Source organism: Homarus americanus, unplaced genomic scaffold, assembly GCF_018991925.1.
Source record: "Homarus americanus isolate GMGI-L3 unplaced genomic scaffold, GMGI_Hamer_2.0 scaffold54443, whole genome shotgun sequence".
Taxonomy (NCBI): Eukaryota; Metazoa; Arthropoda; class Malacostraca; order Decapoda; family Nephropidae; genus Homarus; species Homarus americanus.
In genome coordinates, this window is record NW_024750852.1 from 3,626,043 (window position 1) to 3,645,201 (window position 19,159).

A 19,159-nucleotide genomic window follows, 5' to 3' on the forward strand; every position below is an offset into this window, starting at 1 on the left:
GTGTTATAAGTTACGGTGAGAGGATGGTTGGGTCCTTTAATCACTCATGCTGGACACATCACAGCCTCGCCACTCTCTCCTGGTAATGGCATTTCCACGAAATTTACAGCTAATTGATGAACGTACGTGTTAAATATAATGGATGAGTAAGATTTACGTATTAATGAGAGATATTCCCTCTGTCTCCATGGTGACGCAGACTCCCGCCAGCTATATTGTTTATCTATCAGACCAAAGCATCCAGGCCAGTAGACTAACACAGACAGTAGTAACCAGGTGTTCATCCACGTAAGTTGACCCAGTGACTAAGATGAGATTAAGACCTGACCCAACAGAGGTCACGGTCAGACAAGGGAACCAGAGTTCTCACTTCCACGTGATTAGTTAAACCGGCGTGATGACCTTATTAATTCAAGACACTTATGACACCTGACCAAACAAGCCGTTCTAGACAGGACATCTACCGGCCTGTGATCTCCAATAAAAGGGGCCTTCAGCTCCTTCGTCATTGTAACCGTGAAGGGGCCAGCAATACTCGCTTCCCAGTCCCATTCGTCGTGTCACCAGCTGTATCGAAGCCGTCAGTAAGTGCAACGTAGTCTCAGCCCAGTCCATCGACAGTGTGCTACCTACTGATCGTGTCAAAGTTAGTGTGGTGATCTCAAACCTCCCCAACGGTCGACATAGTGGAAGTGCCCATTGTACTTGTTAGGAATATACCATAATCTACTATATATTGAACTAGTAAAATAAAGCTGTAACACATTGGTATTTTATACACTACACTTGTACTGAGCCTGTGTTAATATACAATATTATCTCCACACCCTCGAGTCACGCTACGACCCTACTAATATAAATTCTTACCTTACCTCTTCATATAAGATTTAACCTCATTATGCAGCCACCAGCGACTGCAGGTGTGTGGGTGTCAGCGTTTGTTTGAGTAGCAGGAACACCATTAAGACCACACTTTAAAACGTCACGGACTGTGTTGGCGCTCCTCAGCCATACAGACCCGCCTTGTTGAGACACAGTCACCAGGAACATAGTCATTACTCTGTGTGTGTGTGTGTGTGTGTGTGTGTGTGTGTGTGTGTGTGTGTGTGTCGCCTTGGTAAGATGCAGCCTCTAGACACACACACTCCAAGGTCCCTCCTCTAAGGCAGCGTAAACACCCCTGGAGGCTGTATGTGCGTTGTTACAAAAGTTGTCATATGTCACTGTCCAAGTATGGTGGGTAGTGGCGGACTCTTACGGAGGGAGGATTGTTGTATGGTGAGGCTGCATCAGAAGAGACGGTGCCTTCTAGTGGCAGTCAGTACACACAACACACCCACTACCACCAGTGTTGTGGGCACACGACACACCCACTACCACCAGTGCTGTGGGCACACGACACACCCACTACCACCAGTGTTGTGGGCACACGACACACCCACTACCACCAGTGTTGTGGGCACACGACACACCCACTACCACCAGTGTTGTGGGCACACGACACACCCACTACCACCAGTGTTGTGAGCATACGACAAGACAACCTTCTGGTGGGTCATGACCTCACAAGAGAATAATTCCTGGCATTGTTGCAATTTACTCAAGTAAGATATATCATTAACCAACACACTAGACAAGACACACTCCTCATATTACGTGTTGCTGGCCATGAGTCATCAGGTTGTTGTGGCATAAACATAAATACTGCAGCAAAAATTTGTGTCAATCTTCCAGCTCTGGGATGGTGGTGTCAGGGGGTAGAGGCGTGGCGGGGAGGTGTGTACAGGGGACGTGGGTCACTGTATTAACCTCACTACCTGTATTACCTGTTCTTTTTAATATTGTTCCGGCATATATAGCATACATCGTGTGTGTGTTCCTTATACATGTCCATGGTTGTGAAGATGGAGCTTAACTCTGGTAGGGAGGTGCGGGTGGCCTAAGAGATGGTTGAGCACCTAACCCATCTTAACCTTCTTTAGTCATCATTTAACATTCTTTTGGTGATAAACGACGTGTTAACTGAAACAGAAATTTTTTATTATATTCGAGTTAATTTCTATGAATTTGTAGCAATAAAAAGAAAATGTTGTGAGAAACGTGAGTTACTTTTTAAAGCTTAATTGACGATAATCTATATTTAACGTGACACACACACACACACACACACACACACACACACACACACACACACACACACACACACACACACACACATGCTATTATTATTATTTACACAACATCAGCAAAACAAATATTGCACCTCAATATTTTAGTCATATTTATGTATTTGTAAAGGAACTACATAATACACGAAATAATCATTATACATACATACATACATACATACATACATACATACATACATACATACATACATACATACATACATACATACATACACACATACATACATACACCTGGGACACACAATTATCCAGGAAGCTCCAGCTAGATTATTTTCAGCGTCGATTTATTTATTTATTTTATTTTTTGTGATTCTTCAACACTGGAGATAAGGACCCGACGTTGAACTAGACGAAGCTCAAGGTTGTGTTGGGGCGACGGTGACGTGGCGTCCTACGAGGTGGTGAGGTGTACATGCTAATGAAGGTGTACTTAGCTAATGGTCAGGTGAAGTTATGAATGGTTTTATTCACCGGAGTGTGTGTGTGTGTGTGTGTGCTGCCAGAGGTGTGTGAGAGAGAACAAAGGAGTCGATAACAAGAGAGTATGTGTACAAGAGACAGAGGGAGGGGGAGCAGTGAGGAGGAGGAGGAGGAAGAGCATGTGTGAGGAGGAGGAGGAGGAGGAGGAAGAGCATGTGTGAGGAGGAGGGGTGTACAACATGCTGGTTGACACGTGGCAAAAATACTAAACCCAGGAGTGTTGTTTTTTAGTGTGTTCCCTGTGTGGTGGTAGGACTCGGCACCACCAACACAACACAGTACACTCACTACCAAGGCCTGACTGAGTACTGATAAAGAGCACTATTCAGCACCAACAGGTAAGGTCGTCTGGTATAAGTTTTTATAATTTTTTGGTGGGTTGCCTGGTGATCATGGTTGCCGTGTTTTAATTATTATTCATTTATGATCTGTAAAGGTTATTAGCTCGACCAGACTCCATCTTGTAATGGTTTATTTGTCTAAGGCAAGACTTGAACTATTCTTAGAGGTATGTGAGGAGGAGCTGGCTGGCTGGCTGCTTCACCATGCACCAACAGACGACAGAGGGTGGTAGCACTAGCTGGTACCCTCGCAGTGTTACCCTCAGCACTCACACAGCCACCACACACCGTCATTACTCAACTCTTTTTGTCGTGGGAACGTGATTGGTGCTGCCCGGAGGTGTAGTGAGGTGCCAGTCTACCAGAGAAGTTGGGTAATTGTGGCAGATAGTCATTACAGTTGTAGGCTGGGCCCGGCGCACGCAGCACGTTACCCCTCAGCTGGTCTGTGTGTGTGTCAGTCCTGGATATACGTATTACTACTTTTAGTCGTACTGTATAATGGTCTATATCAACTTATGTTTTTTCCTAACGTGAAGATGAAAAACATTGACTGAGAAATAATGGGAAGTGAAGTAAGGAGTGAGACAGTGGGAAGTGAAGTAAGGAGTGAAATAGGGGGTGAGACAGTGGGAAGTGAGACAATGGGAAGTGAAGCAAGGAGTGAAATAGGGGTGAGACAGTGGGAAGTAAGGAGTAAGACAATGGGAAGTAAGGAGTGAGCGGTGAGACTTAATGTGTGATTGAGTACTTGTGACTCTGCTTCATGTCCTAAAAAAAGACAAGGAAAACTTGGTCACCCACAAGTGCTCATAAGATGGTTGTCAAGCTAGTGAGACAGACGAAGATATGTCTTACCTGTACTCTCCCTACAATCAGACAGACAGTCACTCTTGTCATCGCTGCTACAGGATCAACAGCTCTCGTAATTATAATATCTTAAAGTAATGGTTTATTTTGTTCCCGCTTGTCCGCGTCTGATCAACATTATTTAGTTATGTGTTCTGGCGGGTATCAGAGTATCGTGTTATGGACAGATACAGCGGGATACCTATTCTATATATGTATAATTTGTAATCACGGAAGTTATACTGATGAAGGAATTATAGCTAACGGTAACGTAATAATAGATATATAATGAAGAGGCGGCACAAAACTGGTTAACAGAAGAGTGGAAAAAAGTGAAGAATGTGCACTTGTTGTTTTTGAATGGGGGAGTGAATCCTAATATGAACTTACGGTTGGCAACAGAGAACTTAAACGTTTACTTAATAGGTTACGTAAGTCATGGTGGTATTAGGAAAACGGAATAACAAATAATAATTAACAACAAAAACAGCATTCAATAATCTTAAGAGATCTGTTAATGTAAGGATGTTCATTTTAATTTAAGAAACAGTATGCAACACGATAGATAATGTCAGTTACCGCAGTCATTAACCTAAGAGGAAATAGTTCTTATAAACAAACACATCCTTAATTAACATAGCGCAAAGTACCTTAACGATAAGAAACTGACGTAGTACATGTTGATATTTCGGATTATGTGTAATTTCCTCAATATATTCTGTAATAAACACGAAGTGAATTTATAAACTGTATTTGTGGGTTGTGTGAGAAGGGCGTCGTCATGTGCAGTTTGTTGGTGTTGAGATAAGCGACCGCCACCCCTGGCGCTCGATGATACTGTATTACTACTCAAATAAATGAGGTATTTTGAACCAGTCTCTACGGGTCAGTATTCCGCGCCGGAGAAAAATCTGGCCAACGAAAATACTAAGAGGTCGAAATATCTCCTTTAACGTGATAGGTTTTATAGCGAACAAAATCTCGTTGACATGATGGGTTTTATGGTGAACAAAATCCCTGTAGGTCCTTAATATCTGTTAGGTTAGGTTTACCAAGCTTATGGTAACGTGTGTGTGTGTGTGTGTGTCAGAACATAGACTTGACAACGTACAGTATATGCACAAATCTGCCCCCTATTGAGGTCTTGTTTCACGGCTGTGTTGATACAAGTCAAGAATGTTAGATAATTCAAGTGTGATACTTAACGCAACCAGCGGCCACCAATACACACTTGACTCACACTACAGTTGCGTCTTTACATTAGCTTATGTTATCATTCCTGTATATATAAACCTACTTAAACCAATGCCCTGAGTCTTACACACTCCGAGAGGCTCAAGTTATTAATGAAGGTAGTTGTTCTGTTTATTATCACTCTTGTATATAAAGTCATTATAAGAGTCACTCGTGTGTGTTAAACAAGGTCAAGTGTGAATCAAGGAGAAGTTTATTATCTATACTTAAGATGGGGTCATGGTCTTGCTTACCTGTTGCTCTGTAAACCGGTGTCAGGTATCATTCTCTTATTGCCGCTAATTGGCAGGTAGGTGACAGGTAAGAACGTGACGGAATTAAGACAGGTAAAGGGTGGGAGGGGGAGATAGAGTCGAGAAATACAAGATAGTTGTATAGTTTGAGGGGGACTATAAGGGATTTGTTGAATGTCTATTGTTTGTTTATATACTCTAGGTGTTGGGTACTGGGTGTGTAGTGTAGTGTAGTGGGTGTGTATAGTGTAGTGTAGTGGGGGTGTGTAGTGTAGTGGGGGTGTGTAGTGTAGTGGGGGTGTATAGTGTAGTGTAGTGGGGGTGCAGTGTAGTGGGTGTGTAGTGTGTGGTGTGTATAGTGTAGTGTAGTGGGTGTGTAGTGTAGTGTAGTGGGGGTGCGTAGTGTAGTGGGTGTGTAGTGTAGTGGGGGTGTGTAGTGTAGTGTAGTGGGTGTGTATAGTGTAGTGTAGTGTACATTAACCACATGTTGGGAATCTTTTCATATCAGAAATTCAACTTCGTAAAAATAAATCACAAGTCAAAATAAAAATGGTAAACAAAATATGTACAGTATAAAATAACTAATGGTTTTCTAGATCAAATATTAAGTGTGGCTAATAAGTGGAGGAGTTTTAAGTGTGGCTAATAAGTGGAGGAGTTTTAAGTGTGGCTAATAAGTGGAGGAGTATTAAGTGTGGCTAATAAGTGGAGGAGTATTAAGTGTGGCTAATAAGTGGAGGAGTATTAAGTGTGGCTAATAAGAGATTAAGTGTGGCTAATAAGTGGAGGAGTTTTAAGTGTGGTGAGCTAATATGGAGGAGTTTTAAGTGTGGCTATATAAGTGGAGGAGTTTTAAGTGTGGCTAATAAGTGGAGGAGTTTTAAGTGTGGCTAATAAGTGGAGGAGTTTTAAGTGTGGCTAATAAGTGGAGGAGTTTTAAGTGTGGCTAATAAGTGGAGGAGTTTTAAGTGTGGCTAATAAGTGGAGGAGTTTTAAGTGTGGCTAATAAGTGGAGGAGTTTTAAGTGTGGCTAATAAGTGGAGGAGTTTTAAGTGTGGCTAATCAGTGGAGGAGTTTCAACGGTGTAATGATACAAGGACTGCACCATCTCCTGAAGGCGTCAGAACAACCAACCCTTCAGTCCGCCAGAGGTCCTCGTGTGTCTTGCACTTGTAGCGTCCAGGTGGCAACAAGTCCCTGTGTGTCGACTGCGTGTTTCAAGGATTAAGATGATTGGCCATTCTTGCCCCCATGGTACACACACACACACACACACACACACACACACACACACACACACACACACACACACACCAAGGCAAGCAAACACTTATGCATGGAAATCCAATTAAACACGCACGCATAACTTGAACATAATGATCCTTGCAAGCAGCAGCCAAGATGGAAACTAAACAGTATAATTATTAAACCCACGATGAAGACAACACCCTACCCCCCCCCTCCCCTCCTCTCCCACCCTCCTAACCTAACACCCACCCCCCCCATCCCACACCCCTTCACTCCATCCTTTCTTTCCTCCTCACCCCTACTGTTATGACTTATTTTGTGTAGTTAAGGACTGATTCACTGACCTCTGTGCATATGCAATCCCAACACACACACACATGATGATTACAGCCATCTCTCATAGCTCTGAGACCACAAATCAAGATCGGTCAGACTCATACAACACATGATAGTTCCATAACTTCAAATAACCTGTCTATTGTCTTTAAACTGTTATGTCCCTTTGCTTTTTGCTTACAATAGGCCTAATACCCTTTGGTTACAATAGGGCCCTTAATAATTTTTGGTTACAATTAAATACCAGTACCCTTTTGCTTACAATAGGCCACTAATACCCTTTTTGGTCACAAAGGCCACTAATAATTCTTTGTCAATAGGGCCACTATCACCCTATAACAAGACGGATCTTGCATGAAGAATATTTATATATATATAGGAAGAATATTTAGTAAGAGAGTAAAAGAGAGGAAGATTTTGGTAGCGTGGCCGTGTTAGTTATTTACTCTGTCAATACACTTATCTCATCTCATACGTCAACACACATCTATTACGTTCTTAAGGGCGACTTCTCAAACACCGCTTCGTTACAACTGTTCATTAATTACGACAATGACATGGACACATTAATAACACCTTCTATCGAAGTTACTAGGACATTATATTTACGTTACTAGGACATCATATTACGTTACTAGACACTGATATTCGGACACGAAAATTAAATGAATACACTTCCCACGTAACTCATCCCATGGAAAGCTCTGACAAAACTCACGTGACCTGGGGGAGACCCTAGCAGGGAGACTGCTTAGCTGGACACCGGAGGGAAGTCAGGCAGGGAAGTCTTGCGTGACTCTCCTCCCGTGAGCGGGACTGGGCTGTGGTGAACCTCCTCCTCCGATCCCTGTGTGTCTCTCTCTCCCCGACTCTGTCTCTCTGACTCCCTCTCGCTGCTCCCCTGAAGGAGGGCTACGAGGGACTGGGGACGTAGTTGCTGGCTCTTCTTGGTTACAAGACACACTCTCGTGAGGGAGGACTAGGACGTCCTATATATTGGAAGACCAGCCGTCAGGTTGAGCTGATCCAGGGGGGGGGCAGCGAAGGGTCTCCTTACATTTGCCCTCGCTAATGTAGGGTCAGGTCTGGACTTTTTCTGAGACTATAAGTTGTTGTATATTCTGGAGAAATCTTCAGATGAATGCTTGCCTGTTAACATCGTTGGTGGGGCCGTGTGACATGAGAGGCTCTGGTTGATTTGTGGCCCCTTGACTTGGGAGGGTTACATTTTACCTGGCTAATGTGAGGTTAGGTCTGGGCCTTGTCTGAGATGTACTGTAGTTGTGTATATTGGGAGAGAGTCGGCAGGTGGTTTCTTACATGTTTGTTGGGGCCGTGTGACATGTGGAGGGGAGCCTGGTTGATTTGTAACCCTTGGGCAGCCGCGAGGGTTACCCTTACACTTGACCCCCCTAATGTCGGGTCAGGTCTGGGCTGTTTCTGAGATGTAAGCTGTGGTCTGACAACCCATCACTACAACCCTTTTGGTTACAATAGGGGCCACTAATACCCTTTTGGTTACAATAGGGGCCACCAATACCCTTTTGGTTACACTAGAGGCCACCAATACCCTTTTGGCTACACTAGGGGCCACCAATACCCTTTTGGTTACACTAGGGGCCACCAATACCCTTTTGGCTACACTAGGGGCCACCAATACCCTTTTGGTTACACTAGGGGCCACCAATACCCTTTTGGTTACACTAGGGGCCACCAATACCCTTTTGGTTACACTAGAGGCCACCAATACCCTTTTGGCTACACTAGGGGCCACCAATACCCTTTTGGTTACACTAGAGGCCACCAATACCCTTTTGGTTACACTAGAGGCCACCAATACCCTTTTGGTTACACTAGAGGCCACCAATACCCTTTTGGTTACACTAGAGGTCACCAATACCCTCAGTGTGTGGTGGTAGAGAGACAGGGTATACTCTACTGTATATACAGACTTATACACCTGACCCAATATTTACTAACAGGCAACTCCTCACCCAACAGTTGCTTACTGCACACTGTTCCTACTCTTAGGTTAGGTCGGGTTAGGTTAGGTTAGGTCGGGTTAGGTCAGGTCGGGTTAAGTCAGGTCGGGTTAGGTCAGGTTAGGCTTGGCTAGGTTAGGTTTGGTTGTGGCGTCTGGAGATAGGTACAGGAGACGCTGTAGCCTTTGCGAATGCCTTATTGCAGTTATTAAGTTTATCTTGTAAAAACACCGACTAGATGGCTTCATTTTTTGTTTACCGAGGACTGTGTCGCGTAAACTGACCCGCATTGGCCTCATCACCACACTACATAGGAAATAAAAACGGTTAATTGATTACTTTATTTCATTAGACTCTCCTCCCCCACGTAACACTACAGCAAGGGATGACAGACGTAAAACTGTCATCAGTTGAGTGAGCTTCAGGGAACAGGAGTGGAGGGAGCTGGCAGGTGAGGGGGCCTAGCGTCACGCCGCCTCCCTTGCCCTGAGTGGTACTTCCTCCTGCTGCTTGCCGGGGCGGTATCAGTGCTGTTTACTTGTGCCTCCCAACACCTTGTTTTGTTACACAGTTCCCAGAAACAGCGTACAGGAATGTCCTCACCGTAACCTTCTGTTTATAGAGTAGGTTTACGCCGTGTTTGGGTGTCCATTTGGCGGTGTTGTGAACAAAAGATGACAAAATTTTTAGTGAATCAAACAAGTGATGGTGATCATCATGAGGGGGGGGGGTCCAGAGGGTCACCCCCGGCCTTCCCAGACTTGCTATTGACGTCAGAGAGACAATGAAAAAATGAAATGTAATTACAGATGACGCGAACAGTTGTCAGATATACAAATGGTCACAAGGTTCCTTCCAGCGATGTGTTACTCGTCGGTATATTTATGAAACAAGAACCAAATTCTACGTCAGAGATCAGCCTCCATTATCTTTAATTCAACTAAGTGGGAGAGTTGAGTCTAGGCCTAAAACTCACCTCAGAAAACACTAGGCCCTTATGTGTGTGTGTGTGTGTGTGTGTGTGTGTGTGTGTGAAGAAGACGCCTTTATTGCAGCTTTTGTCACAATAGAGGCAGGACCAAGCATACTGTGTGTGTAATGGCACAAAAATTTGAACTCTGGTGGCAAGATAGCTGATTCTGCACCTATAGTAGCTAAGTAAACGTCTATGTACTGAACTAAATAAACAATGTGGAATTTTTCACTAACACCCCACCACCTCACATGTTGGTATGTCACTCGCATATTTACCTCTGGTCTCTCTCTTGTGTCGTGTGCCGTCGTGTGGAACAATTCTCTGAACGCCTCCCTGACGCCTGACACACAAATAACCTGAAGAGCTTGCTTGTGGATTATCACCTATTTTTTGTTTCTCTTGATTGATGATTATCCAGAATATTGTCTCTGGTGACATTTTGGCTCCTATTGGGCTGACCATCACCTTCGGGCCATGACTCTGTGTGTGTGTGTTAGATCCGGGGTTCTGAGTAGCTTGACGTGGTGTTGGTCATAAATAACGCGTCCATGACAGGACCTGCCACAGACGCCTTTTCAGTGTTGGTAAACAAGGGCGGCGGTGGACGGCCAGTCATCAAGAAAAATCGTATGGTTTACTCATAAGAAAATGTCAAAGAAGATTTAGATCACCGTAACGCCCCGTACAGCACCTTTAATTACCCTCTACAAGCATTACAGTTCAAGCTCCCGGCGGCGTAGGCAGAAGGGAATACCACACTGCCGGTGAGAGGTGTTCCAGGAAGCACTGTGACGAGGGGTACTGCTTCCTCCTCCAGCAGCAGGAGATGGGGAGGTGAGTATAGCAGTGTGCCAGCCCTCGCCTGCTCACCTGGTTCTCACACCACCTCCTCTTAAGTCGGACCTTTTAGACAGTAACGAGTCAGGGTGTGTTGTTGAAGCTGTAGACTGATTGGTGTTTATGATACGACCTTGTTTGACGACCCAGCAGTAGTGACGCCGCGGTGGATGATGGCTCACATTGACGGTAACGGACTTTATCTCTCGTGAACGTCTACCGCACACTGTCTGCCGCCCACTGTCTCCCGTCCACACTATCTGCCGTCTACACTCTTCCGTCCACACTGTCTGCCGTCCACACTATCCGCCTTCTACACTCTGCCGTCCACACCGTCTGCCGTCCACACTGCCTGGTGCGGGCAGTTAAAGCTATCCTCACCACTCAACACCGACTTGCTGAAACCAGGTGAGGATACCAGAGGTCGTTGGCCTGAGCCAGCCCCCGGAGTTACCATAAGTGTTGACATTAATAACAGAAAGTGCTGATTGGCCAACTCGTCTGAGGCCTTGTTGTCATACTCCCACAGGTGCGAGCCCCCCCCCCCTACCCTCACACACACCTGGACACGGCGGGGACAAGTGAGAATTATACCTGTGTTGGGATGATTCAAAGGTTAGGTTACTGTAGGTTACGTTGCGTTGGGTTAGTTAGGTTAGGTTAAGGTTAGGTTAAATAAGTGTTTAGGCTACGTTGGGCTATTTAGGTTCATTGTGGTCGGGTTAATTTTTTTTACGTAGATTTGGATAAAGTTTTTGTTAGTTTGTTGGGTTGGGTTTCGTTTCGTTGGGTTGAATCACAAATAGCTCGTCAGAATATATAAGCCATAACCGTGGTTGTTATGCGTTTATTGGGTGACTATTATTGTGTGTGTGTTATAAATGTTAAGGCCAATGTACACGACACACCACTAAGACGCTCACAGTGTTTTGTAGTTGTGTGTGAGTCAGTGTTCAAGGTGATGATTTTTGTGTGTTGAGGTGAGCAGACTGGAGCACTGAGTGTGGTGAGGAAAAATATCGTCCAGTTGTAAAAAAAAAAAGATGTTTGTGGAGCGGCTGAGTGTGTGTCTCTCTCTCAGGGCCTAACCTAATATAACTTCCCTTGGTAACATTAGGGAGGTCAATTACCAGGTGAAGAAAAAAGTAAGAACTGGGGGGGGGGTTAATCTTCAGGTGACCCTTAAAGTAATACACTGCTATCAATTCCCAATCTTCTCCCCAGCCTCCTCCCCCACTTCCTTCTCTCCCCCGTTCCCTTTACCCGCCTTCTCCCCCCCCAGATACACACAGACCAGCTGAACATGAGGCAGGGCGCGGGGTCAGCTCCTCCTCCACGCCGCGATCTGTGACATTGGGAGAAATTGGAGGAAATCCCTGAGTTAGTCATAGGGCCCCCCCAGGCAGCACGACCCTCGCCCTTGTATCTGTGGGTGGTAAGGGCGAGGGCGGTCCTCCCACCCCCCAGTGTGAACCGTAGGGTGAGGGCGGTCCTCCAACCAGTGTGGACCGTAGGGTGAGGGCGGGCGTTGATCCCCTGGGTAATTGTTTGGCCATGAGGTGATGATGTCTTCCTGGTCAACACGCTCGTAAAAAATTTATGTGTGTGTGTGTGTGCCGCACCTCCCAGCGGTCACCGGGTGAGACACAGGTACAGAAAGTGTGTGTGTGTGTCGAGGAAATCCCAGCTTCACGGATTTGCTTTTAGCTTGATCCCGGACTTAATGAACCAGATCCGGACTTTCTACCTGTTCCCGGATGTGACTAACTAAACCCGGATTTAACGAACTAGACCCGGATTTAGCGAACTGGACCCGGACTTAGAGACTGATCGGAAAATATCGCCTGTGTTTGTGTGGCTTCTCGTTCCTCGTGGGGTTATGAAAACGCCTCTAACTTACCGGACAGTCCGAGTTCGATCTGGACACCATATATATGATGTATTTCTTTGTGTATGAACCTCTGTCCTACGTGGCAGTGAGAAGTGATACCACCCTCAGTGTTAAGACCTGACTGAATTACTCACAATAGGCAAACTGTACTACAAGCTTAGTCACCAAATTTGTTAAACTAAAAAAAAAAAAAAACTGCGCTGTCCTGCATTTGCCCCCTGCCACATTGCGCCCCCCCCCCCTGCCACATTGCGCCCCCTCTATTTCACCTTGAGATGAACCTAATCTAAACCTAAACTCCCCTTCAGATGAGATAAGGTGGTGGGTCTAATCTTCAGGTGGTTTATTTGCTCTAGTAAATGAAGGTGTATGGACGCGTTTATCACTGACTTGAAACTACCAGAAAAAAGGTTAAAAATGGCATTAGATTGACACGAAAAAAAGAGATTGTATTATTATTATTATTGTGATTATTAATTGTATTATTATTTAAAGATGAAGATTATAAAAATAATTATGTCATTGTCTTTTCTTGTGTACAGGTGGTGGTAGGCGTGACCAGCTGCCGCGCTTAACAGTAATGGAGAATAGCTCAGGTAACGTGTGTGTGTGTGTGTGTGTGTTTGGCAAAATCAGTAGTAGTAGTAGTAGTAGTAGTGGTGGTGGTGGTGGTGGTGGTGGTGGTGGTAGTAGTAGTAGTAGTAGTAGTAGTAGTAGTAGTAGTAATAATAGTAATGTAATAAAATGGCGGCGTAGGTGTGGCTATTTAGGGGAGGCTGGAGGCCATTTAAAAAAAAGTAGCATCACCTACCTACAGCACCTGACAGTATTCCATCTTCCCTACAGAGTCGAGATTGTTTTACACATGGAGAAGGAACGCGAGGAAGCAGAGTGGGTGAGTCTTTGTTTGTCTCTCTTGTTTGTCTCTGTCTCTCTTGTTTGTCTCTGTCTCTCTTGTTTGTCTCTGTCTCTCTTGTTTGTCTCTGTCTCTCTTGTTTGTCTCTGTCTCTCTTGTTTGTCTCTGTCTCTCTTGTTTGTCTCTGTCTCTCTTGTTTGTCTCTGTCTCTCTTGTTTGTCTCTGTCTCTCTTGTTTGTCTCTGTCTCTCTTGTTTGTCTCTGTCTCTCTTGTTTGTCTCTGTCTCTCTTGTTTGTCTCTGTCTCTCTTGTTTGTCTCTGTCTCTCTTGCTTGTCTCTGTCTCTCTTGTTTGTCTCTGTCTCTCTTGTTTGTCTCTGTCTCTCTTGTTTGTCTCTGTCTCTCTTGCGTCTCTGTCTCTCTGTTTGTCTCTGTCTCTCTTATTTGTCTCTCTGTCTCTCTTGTTTGTCTCCTGTCTCTCTTGTTTGTCTCTGTCTCTCTTGTTTGTCTCTGTCTCTCTTGTTTGTCTCTGTCTCTCTTGTTTGTCTCTGTCTCTCTTGTTTGTCTCTGTCTCTCCTTGTCTCTGTCTCTTGTTTGTCTCTGTCTCTCTTATTTGTCTCTGTCTCTCTTGTTTGTCTCTGTCTCTTGTTTGTCTCTGTCTCTCTTGTTTGTCTCTGTCTCTCTTGTTTTGTCTGTCTCTCTTGTTTGTCTCTGTCTCTCTTGTTTGTCTCTGTCTCTCTTGTTTGTCTCTGTCTCTCTTGTTTGTCTCTGTCTCTCTTGTTTGTCTCTGTCTCTCTTGTTTGTCTCTGTCTGTCTCTCTTGTTTGTCTCTGTCTCTCTTGTTTGTCTCTGTCTCTCTTGTTTGTCTCTGTCTCTCTTGTTTGTCTCTGTCTCTCTTGTTTGTCTCTGTCTCTCTTGCTTGTCTCTCTATAACGTCAGAACCTGTGATCATTCCAAGGTCAGACTTGTTTATCTCTCCGGTTCTCGTGGTTTAATTTACACCTTTTCTTGAGTGTGTTGTGTGGTGACGAGTCAGGGTAACTTATCACATCAATAAGTGAAAGTCTACTGTACTCTTGATATTATACACTGCTACAGGAAACAGCATCCTGTGTAGTACCGTTACGTTTTTTATGGAGTTTTCAGGATTGCTAATGAACTTTAACAACGAAATTATGTGAGGGGATACAGTCGTTGTCATGGTGGGTTGGCTTATGGCGTCTATTGGCTCACGTCTTGTTACCCCTCAGTGTGTGGTGGAGGACTGAAGGTGGGGAATATTTGCTGTCAAGTGATCTTATTATTAGTGTTTATTCACAGTACGGCAACAACGGCTGAGCTGTTTATGAATTATTATTGCCAGACACTTTGATGTTTTCTGTACAATGTTTCCAGTGTGTTGTGTTAGTATAGACCAGCCCCTCACCCGCCGCGGTGTTGTTTAAGACATTGACGTTAAGTTTCCTTGTTTTGTTTATCGAGTTGTTTGACTGCCGTGTGTTGTGATGACAGAAGAGAGTTGTCAAACTTTTTAGTAAAGGAAGATGTTGGTAAAGACGACACTGGTGGGGGTGAAGGCCTGCACCAACACCCGCCCTCAGCACTTCACTCAATTAAATGATACTGATGATAAGCCTAAAGATGCTGGCGAGCCTTTCATTGATGCCTTCGACCACCTTTTGGATGGTGATAATCAGGGTGAAGACGGTGGTGATGGTGAGGTGGGGTGTGAGGGTAGTCCACAGTCACACACCTCCTCCAAGTCCTTCTCCATACATCCAGACTCCACCTCACCTCAGTCATCACTCCTTCCTCCTCCTTCGCTCTCCTTCCACTTGCGCTCCTCCAATTTGTCCTCCTCAATCCCTCTCACCTCCTCAGTCCTACCTCCTCCTCACTACCTCTCACCTCCTCAGTACCTCTCACCTCCTCCTCAGTACCTCCTCCCTCCTCAGTCCCTCTCACCTCCTCCAGTGCCCTCTCACCTCCTCAGTCCCTCTCCTCCTCAGTACCTCTCACCTCCTCAGTCCCTCTCACCTCCCTCAGTACCTCACCTCCTCAGTCCCTCTCACCTCCTCAGTACCTCCTCACCTCAGTCCCTCTCACCTCCTCAGTACTCTCACCTCCTCAGTCCCTCTCACCTCCTCAGTACCTCTCACCTCCTCAGTCCCTCTCACCTCCTCAGTACCTCCCACCTCAGTCCTCTCACCTCCTCCTCACCGTCGTCCTCCTACTCGAAGCTAGACACCATCCAGGAGGAAACAGTCAGCAGGTACTCCAACAGACTGTCGTTAATCTTCCGGGAAAAACTGTACATAAAAAATAAGAACTGGAGCAAGAGCCGCTGGTGGGGTCATGACGGAGTGTGAGTACTGTTTTGGTTGTCTGTCTCACTGTGTATGTAACCCCTCCAGCTTATGTCACCCTTTAAACCACGCCCTTACCCTAACCTAACCCCCTCCAGCTTATGTCACCCTTTAAACCACGCCCTTACCCTAACCTAACCCCCTCCAGCTTATGTCACCCTTTAAACCCCGCCCCTTACCCTAACCTAACCCCTCCAGCTTATTTTACCCTTATCTCAACTTAACCCCACTTTACCCTTATAATGAGACAAAATCTCACATGAAGAGGTAAGCTAGGAGTTTATAGTAGTAGAGTATTATAGTGAGAGGAAATGGTAGCGTGTCTCGAGGGTGTGATGTTAACACTGTATATTAACACAGGCACAGTACAAGTGTAGTATATAAAACACCAATGTGTGTTACGGCTTTATTTTACCAGTTCAATAGGGGGGATTAATGGGGGGGGTTCGTACACAATTTATGATAGACTATGGTATTCTCGTATAACCTAACCTCACAATTAGAATGGGCACTTCACTAAGTCGATCGTCGGGGAGGTTCGGGATCACTGCACTTCCACAGTCTACACAGCCAGCACTTACTGTTACACGTTGAGTTGACAGCACTCTGTCGATGGACCCGGCTGAGACTTCGTTACACTTAGTGGCGGGCTTCTCTCGAGCGGGACTGGGGACGTGGTAGCTGGCCCTTCTTGGTTACAAGACACACTCTCGTGAGGGAGGGCTAGGACGTCCTATATATTGGAAGACCAGCCGTCAGGTTGAGCTGATCGGGGGCAAGGGTCTCACATTTGCCTCACTAATGTAGGGTCAGGTCTGGACTTTTTCTGAGACTATAAGTTGTTGTATATTCTAGAGACATCTTCAGATGAATGCTTGCCTGTTAACATCGTTGGTGGGGCCGTGTGACATTAGAGGCTCTGGTTGATTTGTGGCCCCTTGACTTGGGCTCGAGGGTTACATTTTACCTGGTTAATGTGAGGATAGGTCTGGGCCTTGTCTGAGATGTACTATAGGTTCTTTGTGTACATTGGGGGAGGACCCGCCGGTGGCTCCTTAGCTCACTGTGTGTCTTACATATTTGTTGGGGCTGTGTTACATGTGGAGGGGAGCCTGGTTGATTTGTAACCCTTGGGCAGCCGCGAGGGTTACCCTTACACTTGACCCCCCTAATGTCGGGTCAGGTCTGGACTGTTTCTGAGATGTAAACTGTGGTCTGACAACCCATCACTACACCCTACGGCTGACCTAACCTAACCTAACTAGCCTGGTAGCTTAAGGATGTTTTAATTATCAGTCGAAATACTCATCTTTAGTCTCTCTCTCTCTCATGACTATACACGGCCGCTTATTATTTAATTAGTACTCTCATTAAAGACCTTGGCCAATGGTGGTGGTGTCATGGCATAGTATATAGTGTCACGTACAGTCACTATACACGCCCTTAACCGGAAGTGATGTGTGTGTGTTATGGGGCGGAAGTCGCCATTTAGCTTATCATCGTTTCCTCTTTTATAATTATTTTCACACTTGTGTTTTATATCAGTTTCCTGTGTGTGTTTAATAGTAGGTTGTACTTAACAACTTAGTCTTGTGGCTTAATAGGTTTAGTTAACATTATAGTTAGGTTAGGTTAGGTTAGTGTTAGGTTTAGGTTAGGTTAGGTTATCGTTAGTGACCGTTGACGATAATAGTACAGTGTTTCCGCCTCAGTTGTGAATGATTGTACCGGTAAGGTAGTGAGTGGCGTCACCAGAAGCCTCGCTATAGTAGTTGGCGGGAACCTTAAGCTCTGTCGTGGATAACCTAACCTAACCACATGAACCTGAAGAGACTGGCTACACAGGTAAGGTGGGATAACACTCCTGCTTCATGTTATGTGTAGCACAACATGGCGTAACTGCTCACCAAACACAGGCCATCAGGTGTCTCTGTACCTGAGGCAGAAATATAAACAAAGATACGAGTGTGGCCAGGAGGTGCATTGAGTGTGGCCAGGAGGTGTTGTGAGTGTGGCCAGGCGGTGGAGTGAGTGTGGCCAGGCGGTGTAGTGAGTGTGGCCAGGCGGTGGAGTGAGTGTGGCCAGGCGGTGTAGTGAGTGTGTGCCAGGCGGTGTGAGTGAGTGTGGCCAGGCGGTGTAGTGAGTGTGGTGGAGGGTGGGGTGAGTGTGGGCAGGAGGTGCAGTGAGTGGCCAGGCGGTGGAGTGAGGTGGGTGTGGCGGTGTAGTGAGTGTGGCCAGGAGGTGTAGTGAGTGTGGCCAGGAGGTGCATTGAGTGGCCAGGCGGTGGAGTGAGTGTGGCCAGGCGGTGGAGTGAGTGTGGCCAGGCGGTGTAGTGAGTGTGGCCAGGCGGTGTAGTGAGTGTGGCCAGGCGGTGGAGTGAGTGTGACCAGGCGGTGTAGTGAGTGTGGCCAGGCGGTGGGGTGAGTGTGGCCAGGCGGTGTTGTGAGTGTGGCCAGGAGGTGCAGTGTCTGTAGTGAGAACAGTCTTGGCAATCTTTCAACCTACGAGAAGTTGGAAACGATCAGGACCTAAGAATTGTAGTTACCTGTAATAATAATAATAATAATAAAAATAATAATATCGTTAGTCACATCGTCGTACAAGTTTATAATTGGTTTGGTATGTGTTAGACAGATGCAGATATACAGTTCAGTCTGTGTGTATAGACCGCTCAGGTATACAGAGTTTAATATACCTAGACAGTACAGGTATACAGTAAAGCAAATCGACAACAGTACGTGTACATAACCCATTACTACCTACTGTACGGTGACTCACACATATGCATATTTTAACCCAGTATCGCATGTGAGTGTTCAGAGTACTGTGGAACTTCCGAAGGCTGTCTGTGTGACCTTGAGAACTGAAAGTGTCTCCCCAAGGCGGTGACTAAGACCCTCGTACATTCTCTCAGGTCAAATGTTGTTCATTACGTGCACCAAGTCGCCCGGTACATTCCTTGGGTAACATGCAGTGTGTTTGGGATCTTTTGAGGGTAGAGAATGGTCGGTGGGCGAGGTTTTGTAATCGGTATTTTTGTTTTTTCAAGAAAAGTGTTGGGAATGAGAGGAAATGGCTCCGTGGTATGTACCGTAGTTTTCAAGTGTCAGTTTTTTTATAAACATTAGACAGTCACGTTGGTACTGTAGGGTGACTGTACGCTTAATTGTAATGGTTACTCGTATAGTATGTGCAAAGGTCGTTTGCACAATGTTTGGATTGAGGAAATAAGCCTTACACAACCAAAGGAGATCTCCCATCTCTTGGGGTCAAACTCAGTTACCACTTTATAATTATTGCAGACCTCAAAAAATACGATATATAA

At 45.4% G+C, this 19,159-nt stretch overlaps 1 protein-coding gene across 3 annotated transcripts in view; it reads left to right on the forward strand.

Moving 5' to 3' along the window:
* The window catches only part of LOC121854357 (cytosolic phospholipase A2-like), a 52,998-nt gene that overhangs the window by 5,996 nt on the left and 27,843 nt on the right, over positions 1-19,159 (forward strand). Inside the window, exons 1-3 of one of the 3 annotated variants that reach the window (XM_042348976.1) lie at positions 3,681-3,935; positions 13,159-13,212; positions 13,463-13,511. In XM_042348976.1, the coding sequence (XP_042204910.1) occupies positions 3,860-3,935; positions 13,159-13,212; positions 13,463-13,511 (179 nt within the window). In that variant the 5' untranslated portion in view covers positions 3,681-3,859. Of the gene's footprint in view, positions 1-3,680; positions 3,936-10,733; positions 11,134-13,158; positions 13,213-13,462; positions 13,512-19,159 lie in introns of those variants that run through there. The other 2 variants (XM_042348980.1, XM_042348979.1) reach the window with 2 other exon arrangements.